Consider the following 16260-nt stretch of genomic DNA (forward strand, 5'->3'; position numbering starts at 1 on the left):
ATTTTTTGCACTTTTTCGTATCCAGGAGAGTTTAGGTTAGCTTAGGCTTATTTTCTTAGCATCAGGTTAGGTTAGTTTGTTAGTCGGTTAAGTTGATCTGTTAGGTTATGCTGGGTTGAGTTTAGGTTAGATAAGGTAAGTACAAAGGAATACATATGAAAGCAAACAGCAACAGACTTGTTGGTCCTTTCGTGGCTGTTTGGTATAGGGAAGGTTATAATTAACAAAATTATTCTATCAGCCAATGACAAGGATAGAAAAAAAGGAAAGCTCCTCCACCCACCAAACCCTCCAGCCGAAGCCAGCAGGAAATAGTCAGAAGGACCACCTTGCACCATAGAGAAACTGTAGTGGAAAAAGTAAGGTTAGTTTGGGTAGCATAGAAAAACTGTCATGGGAAAGGAAAGGTTAGGTTAGGTTAGGCTAGGACAGGTTAGATTTAGGTTAGGTTAGGCTTGGTTAGGACGGGTTGAGTTAGGCTGGAGTAAAATTAATAAGAAAAACTGGAAGAATGATCAACCTGGGAAAAATCAAACTTAACGCTTAGTACAAAAAATGGTAGACAGGACGGAAATCTGTCACCATGTAATCCTTTCACCTCCGGGGCCTCTCTCGACCGAACAAAATCGTCTGACGCCACATTAAATAATTCTTAGGCGTACTATACTGCTTTAACTTGTGTTGTAACGAGAGTTTAACACTAGAATACGATACTAGTCACAAAGATTTGCAGTGGAAAGGATTTAGAGCAGCAACATGGTCTTCCTCTGTCATTAGGGTACGTGAAATAAGCTACAAAAGGACAAAAATCTCGACCAAGTTAAGGTGGAAGAACTATAGTGGCAAAGGGAAGAATTATTAGAAGTTTTTGAAGCCTTTAATACTACTTTTCATTCTTTTTATTAGTTGAACAAAAGCCTCTGGTGCTAGCCATCCCAGATGCATCAGTCGCACCAAGAGTTAACTGTATATTACGACATGCAGCCAATCCATGACCATTTTTTTTTTTTAATATTCGTAACTTTTTTTCCAGTATTTCAAACCAAGATTTCAGCTTTAATACAGTAGTGCATTAATAAACTTACCTTTTCCCATCTCATGTCTCGGCATGTACAGTCGGCATCAGAGGTTCAGTGAACTTTTTGGCCATGAGATCAGTGTCATCAGTGTTGGCATCAGCGGATTCACCACAATGATTTTCTGAGTTCATGGAGAGAAAAGCAGAAGAGACGACAGAACTTTTCATGTCGACTGTACTTATTTGTTTTTTTGTTTTATCATTTCTTGTTTCGATATATACTGTATTTTTTTTCCTTTCCCATCTTATGTTTCAGCATTTATTTTTTCTTTCCTTTCCCAGTGTTTGTTTCGGCATTTATTTTTTCCCTTTCCATTCCCATCGCTTGACAGTTATTTTTTCATATTCCTTTCCCTTCTGTTGTTTCGGTATGTACAATATTAGCTTTCCTTTCTCATCTCTTGTTTCGGTTATGTATTTTCTTTCCTTCACATCTCTTGCTTGGGCATGTAGTTTTTCCTTTTCCCACCTCTTGTTTCGGTTTATGTGTATCTATCTATCTGTCTATCTATCTGTCTGTCTATCTGTCTGTCTATCTATCTTAGGGCTTACCCTGTTTAGCTCGAGTACGTTTTTTTTATTATAATCTTGGTCATACGAGACGGTTATACTCAACTTACGTGTAATTCCCATCTGTGAATGAGTTAAGACTAAATCTACCTCCAGTTCGAAAAATCCACCTCGACCTGCATGAAATCGTCTGGAAGTAACAAGAACACAATAACAAGACGTCCTCTGAGTCTTGGTATTGTTATTATTGTTATTATTATTATTATTATCATCATTATTATTATTATTATTATTATTATTATTATTATTATTATTTGTAGTAGTAATAGTAGTAGTCGTAGTAGTAGCAGCAGCAGCAGTAGCAGTATTATTATTATTATTATTATTATTATTATTATTAGTAGTAGTAGTAGTAGTAATAGTAGTAGGAGCCCCAGGTTCATCTGAAATGTGAACCTAGCAGACTACCTACAGGCTGAGACTGCCCTCCTCCTGCAACCAATTCTCCTCCTTTTGGGGGATAGGGAGGGAGCTGAGGGACGTTCGTATAACTCGGGAGTGGAGCCACATGGTTATATCAGTACCAACACATGAAGGGGTTCCTCCCAGCACCCGTCCTTTGAGTGTTTAATCGCATGGATGGTATTTTGAGAGCAAGAGACACCCCAAAACACCGTCGGCACTGGCATTTAGAGAGTCCAAATTTCTCCCCGAAACAGGTACTTCGCATTCAAGGAGCCTTCTTGCTTCATTCCTCGACTCACAGAACCGGATGCATAGTCATAGGCCCGTATTTTCATCGGTTAAAGAAACCCTCTAACACCTTTTCCTAAGCGAATTATTTTGCTTATTACACCTCACTGTCCCAGTCTGTTCTATATAATTCCTTCAAACATCGCCATATTCTGAATAAAAAAAAAAATCAAAAGGATAATAACCAGCCATATCCAAAAATAAATCGCTAATGAAGAGGTGCTAGGGAGTCTCCTTACCCGACGAGAATACAGCCTCGAAAGAACGATTAGATTTATTGCTGTTTGCTTTCGTTTGTAGTCTGCTTCTTTCTATCATCCGTAATTTAGTCTTGTATGAATCTGGGGTTTCAGTGTAAGGAAGTGAGATTACAGCCTTTTCAACTTACTCGAATCGAATATTAATGGTTGGTTTAACAAGATGACGTATATTTTAGTCTATTTTCACTATCTCCAGACGTTTTTATTTATTTCTGGGAAGGTTTTTCGGACAGGAGTTAGATATAGGTATGATTAACCCCCCACTACCAGAGATCCTTCCCAAGTTGAGCAAAAAATGGTCTGGGGTAATAAGAATATAATGAAAAATACGTCACCAAATTCAAAGGGAAAGTCTGACACAGATTTTCGTCCTTTTGCATTTTTGTCACATGGCACAGTGGTAGGAAAAGACACTGCTACTGCCCTACATCCGTTCCATAACATTTCTTCGTGGCTAACATCGCATTCTAATGTTACCCTGTTACTACAACCGAGCATTCAAGGTGGGAAGATGGCAGTATCCAGCCAAGTTAGAGTAAAAGAGGTATTACGACAAAAAGTTATACTGGTCATGGGAAGAGAGTAGAGAGTAGAGAAAATGCGTAGTCTTTTACAAGTGGCTTCAGAGGTTGCACAACACTTCTTACACTTCCATAGCATCTTGCGTGTCACTTTATTTCTTTTACACTATACAGGCTCAGATTTCGTCCACTTGCAGCTTGTTTCACTTACCTCTGTGCCAGAAAAAGACTATGCTACAACTCTACGACCATTTCACAGCACTTCTTGAGTAGCATCATATCCTAGTATTAATCCTTTATTGCAACTCAGCATTCCAGATGGAGAGATGGTAATTTTATGTCAAGGAAGAGTACAAAAGAGTATAATATAAACAAGGTAATCATTAAAACGATACAAATGGCATGTAAGAAAATGTTAAATTAAACTACAGGATACATCGCTCAGTAAGATGTACTTCGAAACCTCTTATGTCACCCGCAACACTGCCCAATAACGCACAGAGATTTCTTTTGGGTCTAGGTGGAGACAGACATTTGTGGTGGCTGTCCTTGGTGTACCCCAGCCAGTGCGCAGTATGCAGACGGGACCATCAAGGCTTCACCCGTGTTGGCTCAATGAGGACTGGGGGGTGTCGGGGACGCTGACAAAAAGCAGGTACGTTTGTTGGGGAAAAAAAAAAAAAAAAACACTTCTGGGGTTGATTTGAATATTGTTGATCGACTAGAAAGTTAGGTTAGGATTAGACGCAGCTTTGAGTGGAAACTAATCAAGGCTTTGACAATTCCAGGACAGTGCAAAGGACTTTTTGACCTGAAGTCATCAATTTAGAACTAACTTAGGAATGGATGAACCAGACTTCTGTTCTCAGGAAGGCCAGACTCTTGGACAAAACTTGTTTCCCTTTTGATACTGTTTGCCCAGTAACACAAATGGGACTGTTGTGAGTCGTTTTCTAGGGAAAGAGTGAAACTAGGAATAATTTGTCTGCCTTAATGACCCTTGTACAGTCGCTAGGTATTAATTCAAAGCCTTCTTTTTCTCCTCCTTTTCTTCTTCCTCCTCCTCCTCCTCCTTCTTCTTTAATTTACGTTTTGACAGTTTCGAGGCTGTGTTAATTAGTTTTGCAAGTTTTTATTAAATTCTAACATTATTTGGAGACCGTGCGCAAGATCACTTAACGTCGGCTGTAGAGTTTATGAATTAAGAATCTTCCTGAAGTTTGGTGAATAAAATAGTGAAAAGTCGATCCATCCGAAACTCGATACTTCCGGTTAGGATTTTGAATACTTTTCGCTCGTTTTACATAATCCTCAGACAAGGCTAAGATAAATTCCTTGACTGCACGTTACTGTACAATGCCCCAAATAAATTTTTCTTACAATTTTCACAGTTGTCTGAATAAATAATTATTCGGTTCAAACCGTCGATGTAAGAAGCAATGTTAAAAATGTATTTATAGTTTTTACAAAACTAACTGCCTCATTTACAACAAGTTGATAGCTAAAAGTTGCTTCAATTTGGAGTTTGTCTACAGATTTATAAGGAGGACCTATGATTGATTTTCCTAATATCTGCAGCCAGCGCAGTAGCCATAACATCTGCATTTCTTGGTTCTTTTTATCAGAAGTCCCTCACTATCTGATGTATGCTTTTACCTGCCGGACCCTTCTAATTCCTGGGTTTTAATATTCCATGAAGAAGGGAAGCGTCACCCAGACCTACAGGTACAGCTTCAGTGGTCTCGTCTGATAATATTTGGATTTCGTGGATTCCTTTTGTGTAATCCTGAGATACTAACCAAGAGCCTTCTTGTTCTCCCTACTACCTTCATGGACTCCTGGTTTACTCTTTTTTTATGCAAGAAAGAAGGAACCAAAGGCCAGGAGCATGCAAGATTGTTCCCTACAAGAGAAAACCACCACCACCACAACAACAACAACAACAACAAAAACAAGATAGCTGAGAGCCAAATTCAAGATCCGTTCATTTCGAGATGCCTGGGCACACTGCATCTGAAAGACTGGAGATCATAGGCAGTAGGAAATACAGACAGAGGGAGACAGTTTCAGAGTTAACCTGTTGCATACGTGAAGGACTGGAGGTAACGATTAACTCTTGCATTAGAGATTTGGACAGAAAATGGATGAGAGTTTGTTATTAGACGGGTGCTAAGCGCCTGGCGTGGTTGTGGAGGGATGCAAGCAAACGGTTCAGAGGAGCAGTGACCATTGAAGGCAGAGATAGAAAAGAGATAAAGATGCAACAGTGCGGCGGTCTGTTGGATTCTTTTGGCATGACTCCAAGATTCCACTCCAGTTTATTTGTCTTCGCAAATAATTAATGTTTCTTGTATTCTTTCGTGACTCCAATATGTTACCTGAGAGTTTACGTATTGTCTCTAATAATTCTAGTTTCCTGAATGATTTTGGTGTGACTCCCAAGATTATTTGTCCTCCCTAATAATTCTTTTGGTTCTTGGATTCTTCCGTGACTCCAAGATTTGACCTGAGAGTTTACTTGTCCACCTTAATAATTCTTGTGCTTCTTGGATTCTTCTGTGACTCCAAGATATCACCTGAGAATTAGCTTGTCCTCCTTAATATTTTCAGTTTCTTGTCTTCTTTTATGACCTCAAGATACGACCCGAGACTCAGCACCCCGGTCACGTCCCTCCTTCAGGCACACTTCCAAGACTCTTGAGACTCGGCCCCGTCCCTCTGGCCACAATCAGCAATGCGTTTCAGTATACGACACATAATTTCACAATACTTGTACCATAAGCTAGTATAAACTAGCACATTAGCTTTCCAGTGTGGAAGATGAAATAAGCTGAAGAAGACAAAGACGAAGAAAAGAGGAGGAGGAAGAGGAGGAGGAGGAGGAGGAGGAGAATAAGAATAAGAATAAGAAGAAAGAAAGAAAGAAAGGAAGACAGAAGGAAGAAAATTTATACTGATGCCTTTCTACTCTACGAGGACCATTTAGGCAGATCACAAATGATGTCAAGTTTCAAAAATTCTTCTAAAAAAACCCCGCAAGAATAGATGTTGTATCCAGGTAATTTTCCTTGCCGGGTGAACAGGAACAAGGGGGAAACCCGTTCTGTCCGAGTGTCTGACGGGACTCGTAAGTGAATATTGATGAGACATTTTCCCTGCAATTTACCGTAGAGTTAATGGCAAATAAATAAATGAATAACCATAAATAATATATACAGAAGGGTAGATATGTAAATAAATAAATGAATAAACAAAAACATAAATAAATAAGTGAATAAATAAGTAAATAAATAAGAAGGGTGAATTTTCATGAGGACCTAATGTGTATACAAGTCGAAGCAGGGTCTAAACAGGTTAGATTTCGCATTCATGAGTGTGGAAAACAGACACAACAATATTTGACTCGAAGCACACACACACACACACACACACACACACACACACACACACACACACACACACACACACACACACACACACACACACACTCTGCCTCTTCTCATTGGCTGTACAATAGCGTCCCTCACATGAAAAAAGTGGTAGTGTGGGGTGGCTGTGGTGACGTCCGTGGGGCTAACAAACATGATGTATGCAATATGATTAGCTGACCACAAGGCTACTCCCTCCCTCACACCTCGCACCCAGTGATGGTTGTAGTTCCGTCTGATCAGATGTCTATGAGAGCGGAGACTCCCTGGTAATTTTTCCTTATTAACCTATCTCCGCATGTCTGTCTATCTATCTATCTATCTACTTGTCTATTTATTTATCTGTCTATCGGGAGACTCCTTAATCGTGCAGGGGATGGCCACAAACGAGCTGCCTCCACATCATCCTTTCCTCACAACCCTCTCTCCAGCTCACAACCCTCTTGTCTCATACATGGCACGTTAGAAAGCTCTTGTATGCTATAACTGCAAACTGTAAATGTCTTACTGCACACGAGTAGCCTAAGGTGAAGATTCGTACCAGATCCCCAATGCAAATGTGCCCATGAAGCCCCTACACCAATGAGAAAACAGCCCAATGTCATAAATATAACAGTTTTCTCTTGTAACAATGAGACAAGTACCTATCTACATACATACTAATCTACCTACCTACCTACCTACCGACCCACCTACCTACCTATGTACCTACCTAACTAACTAAATAATACATATTAACGTAAAAAAAAGCAGTATTAAAGTGGAGAGTAATATTTTAACGTGTAAAGTCCAAGGTCTCTCGCGAACAGAACAAAATCATCATAGGGTAGCAAAACAATATCAACTGAGCGCTAGCACTAAAAGAATAAACGGAGATTGTTCCTAACCTCCACACCATTAGTACTCTATCTTGAGAAAAAAAAAAAATGCGAGAGAAAGAAAAATAAAATAATGAAAGGCCGAAAGGGTGGCTAAATAATTCGCTCATGAGTATTTATTCAGGAAAATGCAGGTAGAAAAAAGTCGGTAAAAAAAGGCGTTACGTAACTCGCCAGTGTTAGCCAAGTCATCGTTGGTCGGAGAATGGTTCGTATGCTAATGGCTTTGGAGATTTCGTAACGCCCCGTCCTTAACGATTTATTCTCCAAATCTCACCTCTGTATCTCCCATGTTATTAATGCAAACTATGCTGATATTAAAATGATGAAGAAACATAGGTGTGGAGGTGTGGCAAGCAAAATAACTTGCTAAAGAGGAGGTGCTACGAAGCCTCCTATGCTACTTACAACCGAATTCTCTTCGGTTGAGGAAGCTTCCTAACACCTTTTCTTAAGCGATTTATATTGTTCATTACGTCTTACTCTCATATTCTGTGTTACATAAATCCTTCCAATATCTCCATACTCCGTATAAATAACACAAAATTATATTCACTACTCATATCCAAAAATAAATCGCTAAGGAAGAGGTGTTAGGGAGCTTCTTTAACCAAGGAGAATACAACATCTAGTGTACGGTCCAGGTGTACAAAATACCACAGTTTACTTCCTATAATTGATGTCTCAAATAAGTGGCAGACCAATAGATAGCTTTGGGACGATAATCGGATCTAACATTAAGACATTAGTGGTGAGGCTCTGAATATATGGATGCTGACAAAAACGACGTGTGAGGGGAAAAAGAACTGGCGAATAGGTTTGGTTTGGTCACTGGCGGAAGAGGTGAGGAAAAAAGAGGTATTTAAGTCAAGGTTAATTAAGGCAGTATAGGTGAGGTTCTGAATTCATGAATGCTATAAAATTATGAATGGGAAAAGGAGAGAGAGAGAGAGAGAGAGAGAGAGAGACTCAATGGTCTAATGGAAAAATTTTGCAGACGAATCACCCTGTACCAACCCCATCTAAGGAAGCCATTTTTCTCGCCCTAGCCCTTCTGCCAGCGTAAACATTAGGTGTTACGCAAGTTCTACAGCCCGAGGAATGAGGAGGGCCTGTAGGGCAAACATTTACGTAACACGGAATGAGGAGGAGGATAGAACGAAGAGATGCAGTCTGGGAGGAGCAGGATGGGAAGAAAGAGGAGAAAGTTGGAAAGAGGAATGTCAGAAGAGGAAGATATGGAATGTAAAATATCATATAATAGAGATACAATGAAATAAAATCTGGGAAAAGGAAGCTAACTTTATAGGGAGTCTGCAAATAGAATAAGAAGAGAGAGAAAGAGACCAGTGTTAAAGATGAAAGGACGAATTTTTACGATGAAAAGGGGAAATTTGATAAAACTATGACAAATCTGGGAGGACAACGTTGAAACAACGGGAAGGAGGCGTCTGTGGCAACAAGAAGGAGCAGGAAGAAGATTGCTGAGGAAGACTGGAGGAGGGAGATCATCGGGAAGAAAAGGAGAACTATAAGAAAAGAAATTATCGTAGAGGAGGAGGGTTATGCAACGGGGAGGGAGAAATATCGTCAGGAAAACAAAGATATAAGAACACAGATAAAAATAAATGGAAGAACTAGACATGATGAAGATGAACCTATGGGTAGAGAAGACACGAGTAATGTTGAAGGAAAACGAGGGGGAGAAAGATGGAAGGAGGAAGATCGTCCGGAAGAGAGGGAGAAATATAACAAATTTAAGTAAATTGGGAGGGTGGGGTCGATGGAAGGAGACAGAAGAAAATGGGAAAGTGAGAAGTGAGAAAGAAAAGAGAATATTGAGGACTTTAGAGACTGTGATTCTGCAGGTAGGGGAGGAGGAGGAGGAGGAGGAGGAGGAGGAGGAGGAGGAGAGAGAGAGAGAGAGAGGGAGAGAGAGAGAGAGAGAGAGAATTATAGGGCACCAAGCTTTAAAAAGAAAAAAAAAAAAAAAGAACATGGGATGTGCAGAATGGGGCCAACTGTGATAGGTGTTGCCTCAGGAGATTCAAGGCAGTTTTCTAGAAGGCATCGTAGCGCCTCTTCCTTAACGATTTATTTTTCATGTGACATTCTCGTATCCCCCTGCATGTTATCTATATCGTTTTAAAAGCGCCATAGTTTGCATCAGTAGCATACAAGATGAAACTGAGATGTAATGTGCGGAATTAATCTCTAAAGAAGAGGTGTTACGAAATCCACAAAGCCAGTTAGAAAGAGAATGGGGACGGGGTAACAGGAATGAAGGCCTTAAGGGGAAATTTATGTAACCAGGACGACGGGGAAGATGTTGCAGCAGCGTACGATATATTATATATATATATATATATATATATATATATATATATATATATATATATATATATATATAGAGAGAGAGAGAGAGAGAGAGAGAGAGAGAGAGAGAATCATGCATAGCCTACCTTATGACCACCACATGGTGATCAGGTTTTGCTGATGGATTGCATGGCTTTCATCATAACTGTATATGTCATAAAAAAGACAGAGAAGAAGAAGAAGAAGGAAGGAAGGAGGAGGAGGAAAGTCAAAAATGAGAGAAATGAAAGGTAAAAGGAATGATAAGAAATAAGTTATCAGAATTGATATGAGGAGAAACAGATGAGAGGGAGGAAATAAAACATCGCTCCATTCCTCCACACTCGTAATCACTGCAACAAACCAGTTAGGGCAATAACAATTAACTCTTTCAGAAGAAGGACGCCATTCTTACTCTTTCCTGCCGGCTTTATTTGAACTGTGATAGATTTACTGAACTGGAAGGAATATGCAACTCACTCCTCCAGTTCGATATTTGTCCCCTATGCTCCTATGCCGAAAACATCGTCTGAAAGTGTTAGAAATAGAAGTAAGCACACACACACACACACACACACACACACACACACACACACACACACACACACACACACACACACACACACACACACACACACACACACACACACACACACAAATGAAGACGAGAGACAGAAGAAAAAGAAGAACGACGTAAAAAAGATGAAAGCAAAGCAGACAACGATGAAAGCAAGAACGAATAAGAAGAAAAAGAAGATTAAGAAGACTGAGGGATTACCACACCAAGCACCACCACCAACTCGCTCTGTGCCATCAAGCAAGACCGGAATAGACCAGCTCAACGATCCCCAGGGGGTATTGAGGCGATAAGACCAGTTCTGCCCACTCCTTCCTACGTAAACAGCCTTCACCTAAACCGCCTTAAACTGCATCCAGAGAGACGGGTTCCAGGTATCCAGTCGTCATATAAACAGGCTTCATACAGTGGTGGTAGCCTTCTGGTAAACAGTCTTCTGATGAACAGCCTTAAACTGCTGGAGATAAACCGCCTTCACTTAAAAGGCAATCAGATAGTCATTCCTCAGACAGACAGGCTACTCATACAAAGCTTTTCGATAAATAGCTCGCAGATAAACAGCCTTCATATAAGTCTTCGGACAGGCAGTCTTAAATTAAACAGCCTTCAGATAGCCTGCAGATAAGCAGCTGTCAGAGAGACAGCCTTCAGATGAGCCACCCTGATAACCAAAAGGATGATGTACCCTAAACTAGACACCCTGTTATTACTAAGGATAGGTTTCTCGAAGGCTATGGAGGCGCCCTAGTAACACCTCTCCATTATTCTTTTTATTTCTCCATATACCCCGTTAAAATTCTCTTGTGCGTTGTGTATTTAAAGTGATGTCGATACTTCACTCTTTTCACTCTAAACTGGCCTAAAATTGCAATCTCTCCATCTTGAACTCTGAGTTCTAGCAATAGATTATGCGTAGAATGTGATGTTAGTCATGAAGAAGTGCTATGGAACTGATGCAGAGTGGTAGCATTGTCTTATTCTGCCACTCAGGTGCATGAAATAAGCTGCAAGTGGACGAACGAAAATTTGTGTCAAGATAAAAAGGATATGACTGACGTCTTTCAAGAACAGCGGTTATGAAGGTGTATTATGGCTTATGAGTCGCGATGGAAGAACTACTTGGGAGCCTCCTAAGATTACGAGTCAGGACCTGTCTAAGGGTCGTACTGTACGCTAGGTGGTACGGATTCTTCCTCAGCAATTTAGTCTTCACACTACATTTCTTTTATCTTCTTATATGTTACTGGGGAAAACTATGTTGATACTAAAAATTATACATAGAATAGAACATCATGATATGTTATGCATAAACAATCGTTAAGAAAAAGTGTTACGAAGCTTCCTATGCCACTTAGAATACGACCTTAACGACGGACACACACACACACACACACACACACACACACACACACACACACACACACACACACACACACACACACACACACACACACACACACATACACGAGGTCACCCTATCACCTAACACTTGCGTTACAAGCAGCAGTGTAGCTCTCACGACACAGGAGAATTATAACAGGTACGTCCTAATAACGACCATAACCAGAGTAATGGAGACAGAAGACCCATACCCAACCCCAGCTCCTCCCATCCAGCATGCAAAATCTCCAGCAAAAGTGAGTCCATCATCCTCTGCCAGCATTGTATCTATTCCATATTTCTCACCTCTCCAAGAATATTAGAGTATCCTTCCTTCCCATAATCCTTTGTTGTGTATCCTATTGCTTTTACGTATCCCTCCTCCCCTTACTCTTTTGTTGTGTGTCTTATATTGCTTTCACGTATCCTTCCTCATACTTCTATGTTGTGTGGTTCATATATTGTTATAACACATAAAATACTTCATTCAGCACTTTCACTTGCCACAGCTGGCAGAGAAATAAGTGTCGGAGAACTTCCAAGTCATCTATATCTATCTATATACCTAGGCTGCTTCCCCCATAGTAGTGTAATTTCGAGCAGAACAGAGAAAGACCTGTGTATTTTCACATTATATTTAATGGCTGGGTTTACAAGTGCATCGTTAGCACTTTTTCCCTCTATAGATGGAAATTACTTTACACAGGATATGACGAGACGGTATTGCTTATCTAAAGAAAGTTCCTGTTGTCACAATGTTTACATCTGTCTCTTTTAACCTGCCGAATGTTCGAATTTTTCTTCACTTGGATTTTTTCTCTGTCTGTCTATCCATCTATCTGTCTCTCTATCTAGCTGTGTATCATCCTTTAGCCAGAAGCCTTAATCTCGAAGGGGGAGGGGGAGGCTACACACAATTCGCCTCCATGTCACATTGTCCTCCGCCAGCCGCCCGATGGCGGATTTAACCAGAATAAAATACCAGACTGCGTCCACGAAAACGATAGAATTAACGAGACTTGCTACTACTACTGCTGCTATTACTACTACAACTACTAATGATGATGGTGATGATGATGATGGCAATCAACAATAGTAAGGGTGCTAGGGAAAGATGCTGTCACGCGTTGGCACAGATATAACTGGGTAGATACAAATGTCCCTCATCTCCCTTTCAGTATACTGAAAGGTAGTAGAGGTGACAAAGAGCCTACACGTGCTGGCGCTGTGTACCCTGGGTGCAGTGAAGAAACTGCGACGTCCACCAAGGAGCCAAACCTACTCATGTTTCCCTGCACCTCGCCGTGGGGAAGAACTCTGGTCCGACCCTGGCAAGGTGCTATCTACCACATAGGGTTGCCGGTTCCCTTCGTAGTGTATGTACTGTAGTGTACCTGTAAGACGGCCCTTAAGAAGCAGTGGTCGACAGGCTCTACGCCGACTGACAGACCCGGGCTAATTAACAACCCCGAAAGGTGGATGGGGAGTATCAGCCCGCAGTCCACCGGGTTCGCGTTCACATTAGCCTGAGGTGAGAACAGTAACGACAACAGCGAGGACAAAAAAGACGACGACAACAGTTTACAAACCAAGTCTCAATGTCAGTTCCAAGTGCGACCAAGTCCACTGATCTCATGGCCAGTACCTGAATCACAGCCAGGGCTTCGCGGTTGTAAGCCAAACATAACAGATGTGTGATTTTGGCTGACTGAGCTGTATGTCATGTTTAAAAAAATGGCACGTTATGTAAGGTAAAATGCAAAGTTCTGTGTAAATTTTGACTTACGTCTTTGTCCATGTAAATGTCAATGATCAATGAACATAGACAATGAAAAGTAATAACAGGCGACGCTAGAGTATAATGACGTATGGTGACACATCTAAAGTTATATGCAAAATTTAGGTTGTATTTTCATCCTCAACATCTGTACGTGAGCATAATGAGCAACTAAAATGAAACATGAAGAATTATGACAGACGGAGGTAAAAGTACGGTGGCACATAAAAAAAAAAAAAAAAATACCGTTTTGCCCCTCTTCGGAAGGCAGGGGCCCGAGGCTAGGCTACCGTTAGTCCGGAACATTTAAGGGCAAATGACCGACCCACACTCCTGGGAGCATTTACATAATAAGAAAAACCTCTGGCCACCTCTTGGACTCGAACTGTGGCACGAAGGCCATACAGCGCGCTTCGGCCCGAGTGCCCTTCCAGCCGCACCACCAAGCGGCTTACACGTAAAGTTACAAAGTTTGGTTCACGGAAAATATCAAATCATGCTCCGTGCTGGTCAATTCTAGAATTTATGAAGATGGAAGAATATTAATAACGGACGAAAACAAAAGCATAAATTTATATGGTGACAAATGTAATTTTTCATTCATTCATTGCCAGACGCCATGTATCCCACACGGGGTGGCCAAGGGCTTAGAGTTAATTGTTTTACAGGGAGGGGCACTAATCCTCCACCAACCCCACTTGACACGTACAAATGTAATGTTTATTTAAAATTTATATCATCTCATATCGCTAACTTCCATGCTACTCGAATTATGAATTCACGAAGCCGGAGTAACAGACGAAGTTAAAATTAAAAGTGACATATGTAAAGTTAAATGCAAGGTTTATATCAACTCACATCCTCAACCTCCATGCTGCTCAAGATACGAATTTTTGAAGCTGGAATAAATCGGACGTCCTGGCGTGGTCAAAGTGCCCAGGGTTTCAGACCCGTCCTTCCCGACCTCCACTCCTGTTATGGCGCTGTTTCACTCCGTCTCTCCTTTACTTCACCTCCGCCTCCTTCACTCTACTTGCCTCGGGGCTAAGTGGGGGGCAGAACAGAGCTGCACGGGGACCTAGAGCAAAAAATCGCATCTCTATAAAGCTCAACACGAGACCTTAAGAATCTCCTTACTCCCACCCACCTTCTCTAGAGTGCTTGTCATTTTTGTCTTTTTACGGAGGCCTTGCTGAGTCAGGCTGGCAAACAAGTAATGACTGACCAACCCAACCGTTTGGACATCGTGTGTACATGCGTAATTTTACTCGTGTTCCCAAGCAGGGGCGTAGAAGACACAGGTGGTTTATATGTGGGAAAATTCTGACATGACAGAGAAAGGAGGAGACTTTTCATATTTCTTATTTAATTCTGTGGCCATTCAGTCCCATGCAAACTTACCTCGGTGGACATGTGCTCGTGTGCTATGCCGTCCATTTCTCCAGGCTAGTCGTGTGGTGGGTTACAGGTGGAAGAGCTTCGACAGATCAAAAGGAGGTGACCTCGAAAGGGGAAGACCTCGACAGGAGACAAATGCAGAAGGAGACCGTGTTACTGCTTGTCCCTGATACTGAGTTCCAAGCCAAAAGTGATCAGAGAGGACCCCCACGCTAACTGCTGCTTCCGTGCTTGTCTCGAATAGGTCTGGGGACGGATGACTAGCTGGCTGGAAGCTGGTTTATAATTAGAAGACGTGCTGGGCTTAGGCGCTCCAGGTGCCGTGTGGTATGCGTTGGTTAGTCCTACTACTCGCTTAGGCAGCTTCCATTCTCTGCCCTTCCTCGCTGTGTGTGTATACGTGGGAATCGTCACGTATAAAACCGGTTTATGTAAAGGACTGCATGAACCCTGGCACTGTTATTATATTATGGTTATAAAATGATAAGTTCAATGTTGCTTCGTTCCTAGGAAAAAATTGCATTGCCTACTTTACTCGTATAATGCGCACTTAAGTACATTGTTTATTCAGATATCTTCATCAGCTTCAACACTGAAATGGCAAGTTTGAAAAGCAAGAAATATTACTAATCAGATACGTCGACAGCAATTAATGTTAAATAGAGAGATAGAAAGAAAAAAGAAAGATACTAGTGGTCCACTAACACGCTGGCCCTGTGGAACTCTCGAGGTCAGAGCCACGGCCGTATTCATGAACTCTCTTAATATTAGGTTGTGCGTAAAGTTGCCTGTGTGTGTATCGTCTCATTCATATAGCCACCAGATACTTGATAGTCAAATTAGAGCGATTATTCTAGTAAACACACACACACACACACACACACACACACACACACACACACACACTAAAAACAAAACGAACTGTGATAAAATTTAACTGGAGTTGTGATAAAAGTTAACTGTTACGGAGTCCTGTTTGTCGTTAAGTAAATAATGGTTAACTAAGTTTGAAGAGAGATATATGCTAGGTTGGAAAACTGGAAGGTAACTGAAGGATAAATTTAGGATTTAGAAGGGTCTGCTTTTGTTTGAGTAAGGAAATAAAGTTTTATAAGAAATCGCAGAAAAAAAAAAAAATCTTTATGAATACGATGCCCGGGCTGTGTTGTCATTCTCTCCACCAATCAGCATGGCAGGACGGGGACGAGCCCACTAGTGCCTGGACCAATCAGCGGCGAGAACATGGCCAAGCCCCTAGTACGTCATCGCCTGGAGCCGGTGCCATGGAATGTTGGGTAAAGTTAAATAAATAATAGCAATACGCATTGCTGGGCTCGTGCTGCGG

At 41.2% G+C, this 16260-nt stretch overlaps 1 protein-coding gene across 2 annotated transcripts in view; it reads right to left on the reverse strand.

Annotated features, from left to right (window-relative positions):
* Positions 1–14972, reverse strand: part of Hn (phenylalanine hydroxylase) — a 45236-nt gene extending 30264 nt beyond the window's left edge. The window contains exon 1 of one of the 2 annotated variants that reach the window (XM_080277531.1): positions 14919–14972. In XM_080277531.1, coding sequence (XP_080133657.1) covers positions 14919–14954 — 36 coding nt within the window. In that variant the 5' untranslated portion in view covers positions 14955–14972. Of the gene's footprint in view, positions 1–14375; positions 14478–14918 lie in introns of those variants that run through there. The other variant, XM_080277532.1, reaches the window with a different exon arrangement.
* Positions 14973–16260: the final 1288 nt, after the last annotated feature.

The sequence above is a fragment of the Coenobita brevimanus genome, chromosome 70 (genome assembly GCF_032717465.1).
Source record: "Coenobita brevimanus isolate Jiangsu-jjx chromosome 70, ASM3271746v2, whole genome shotgun sequence".
In the NCBI taxonomy this organism is placed as follows: domain Eukaryota; kingdom Metazoa; phylum Arthropoda; class Malacostraca; order Decapoda; family Coenobitidae; genus Coenobita; species Coenobita brevimanus.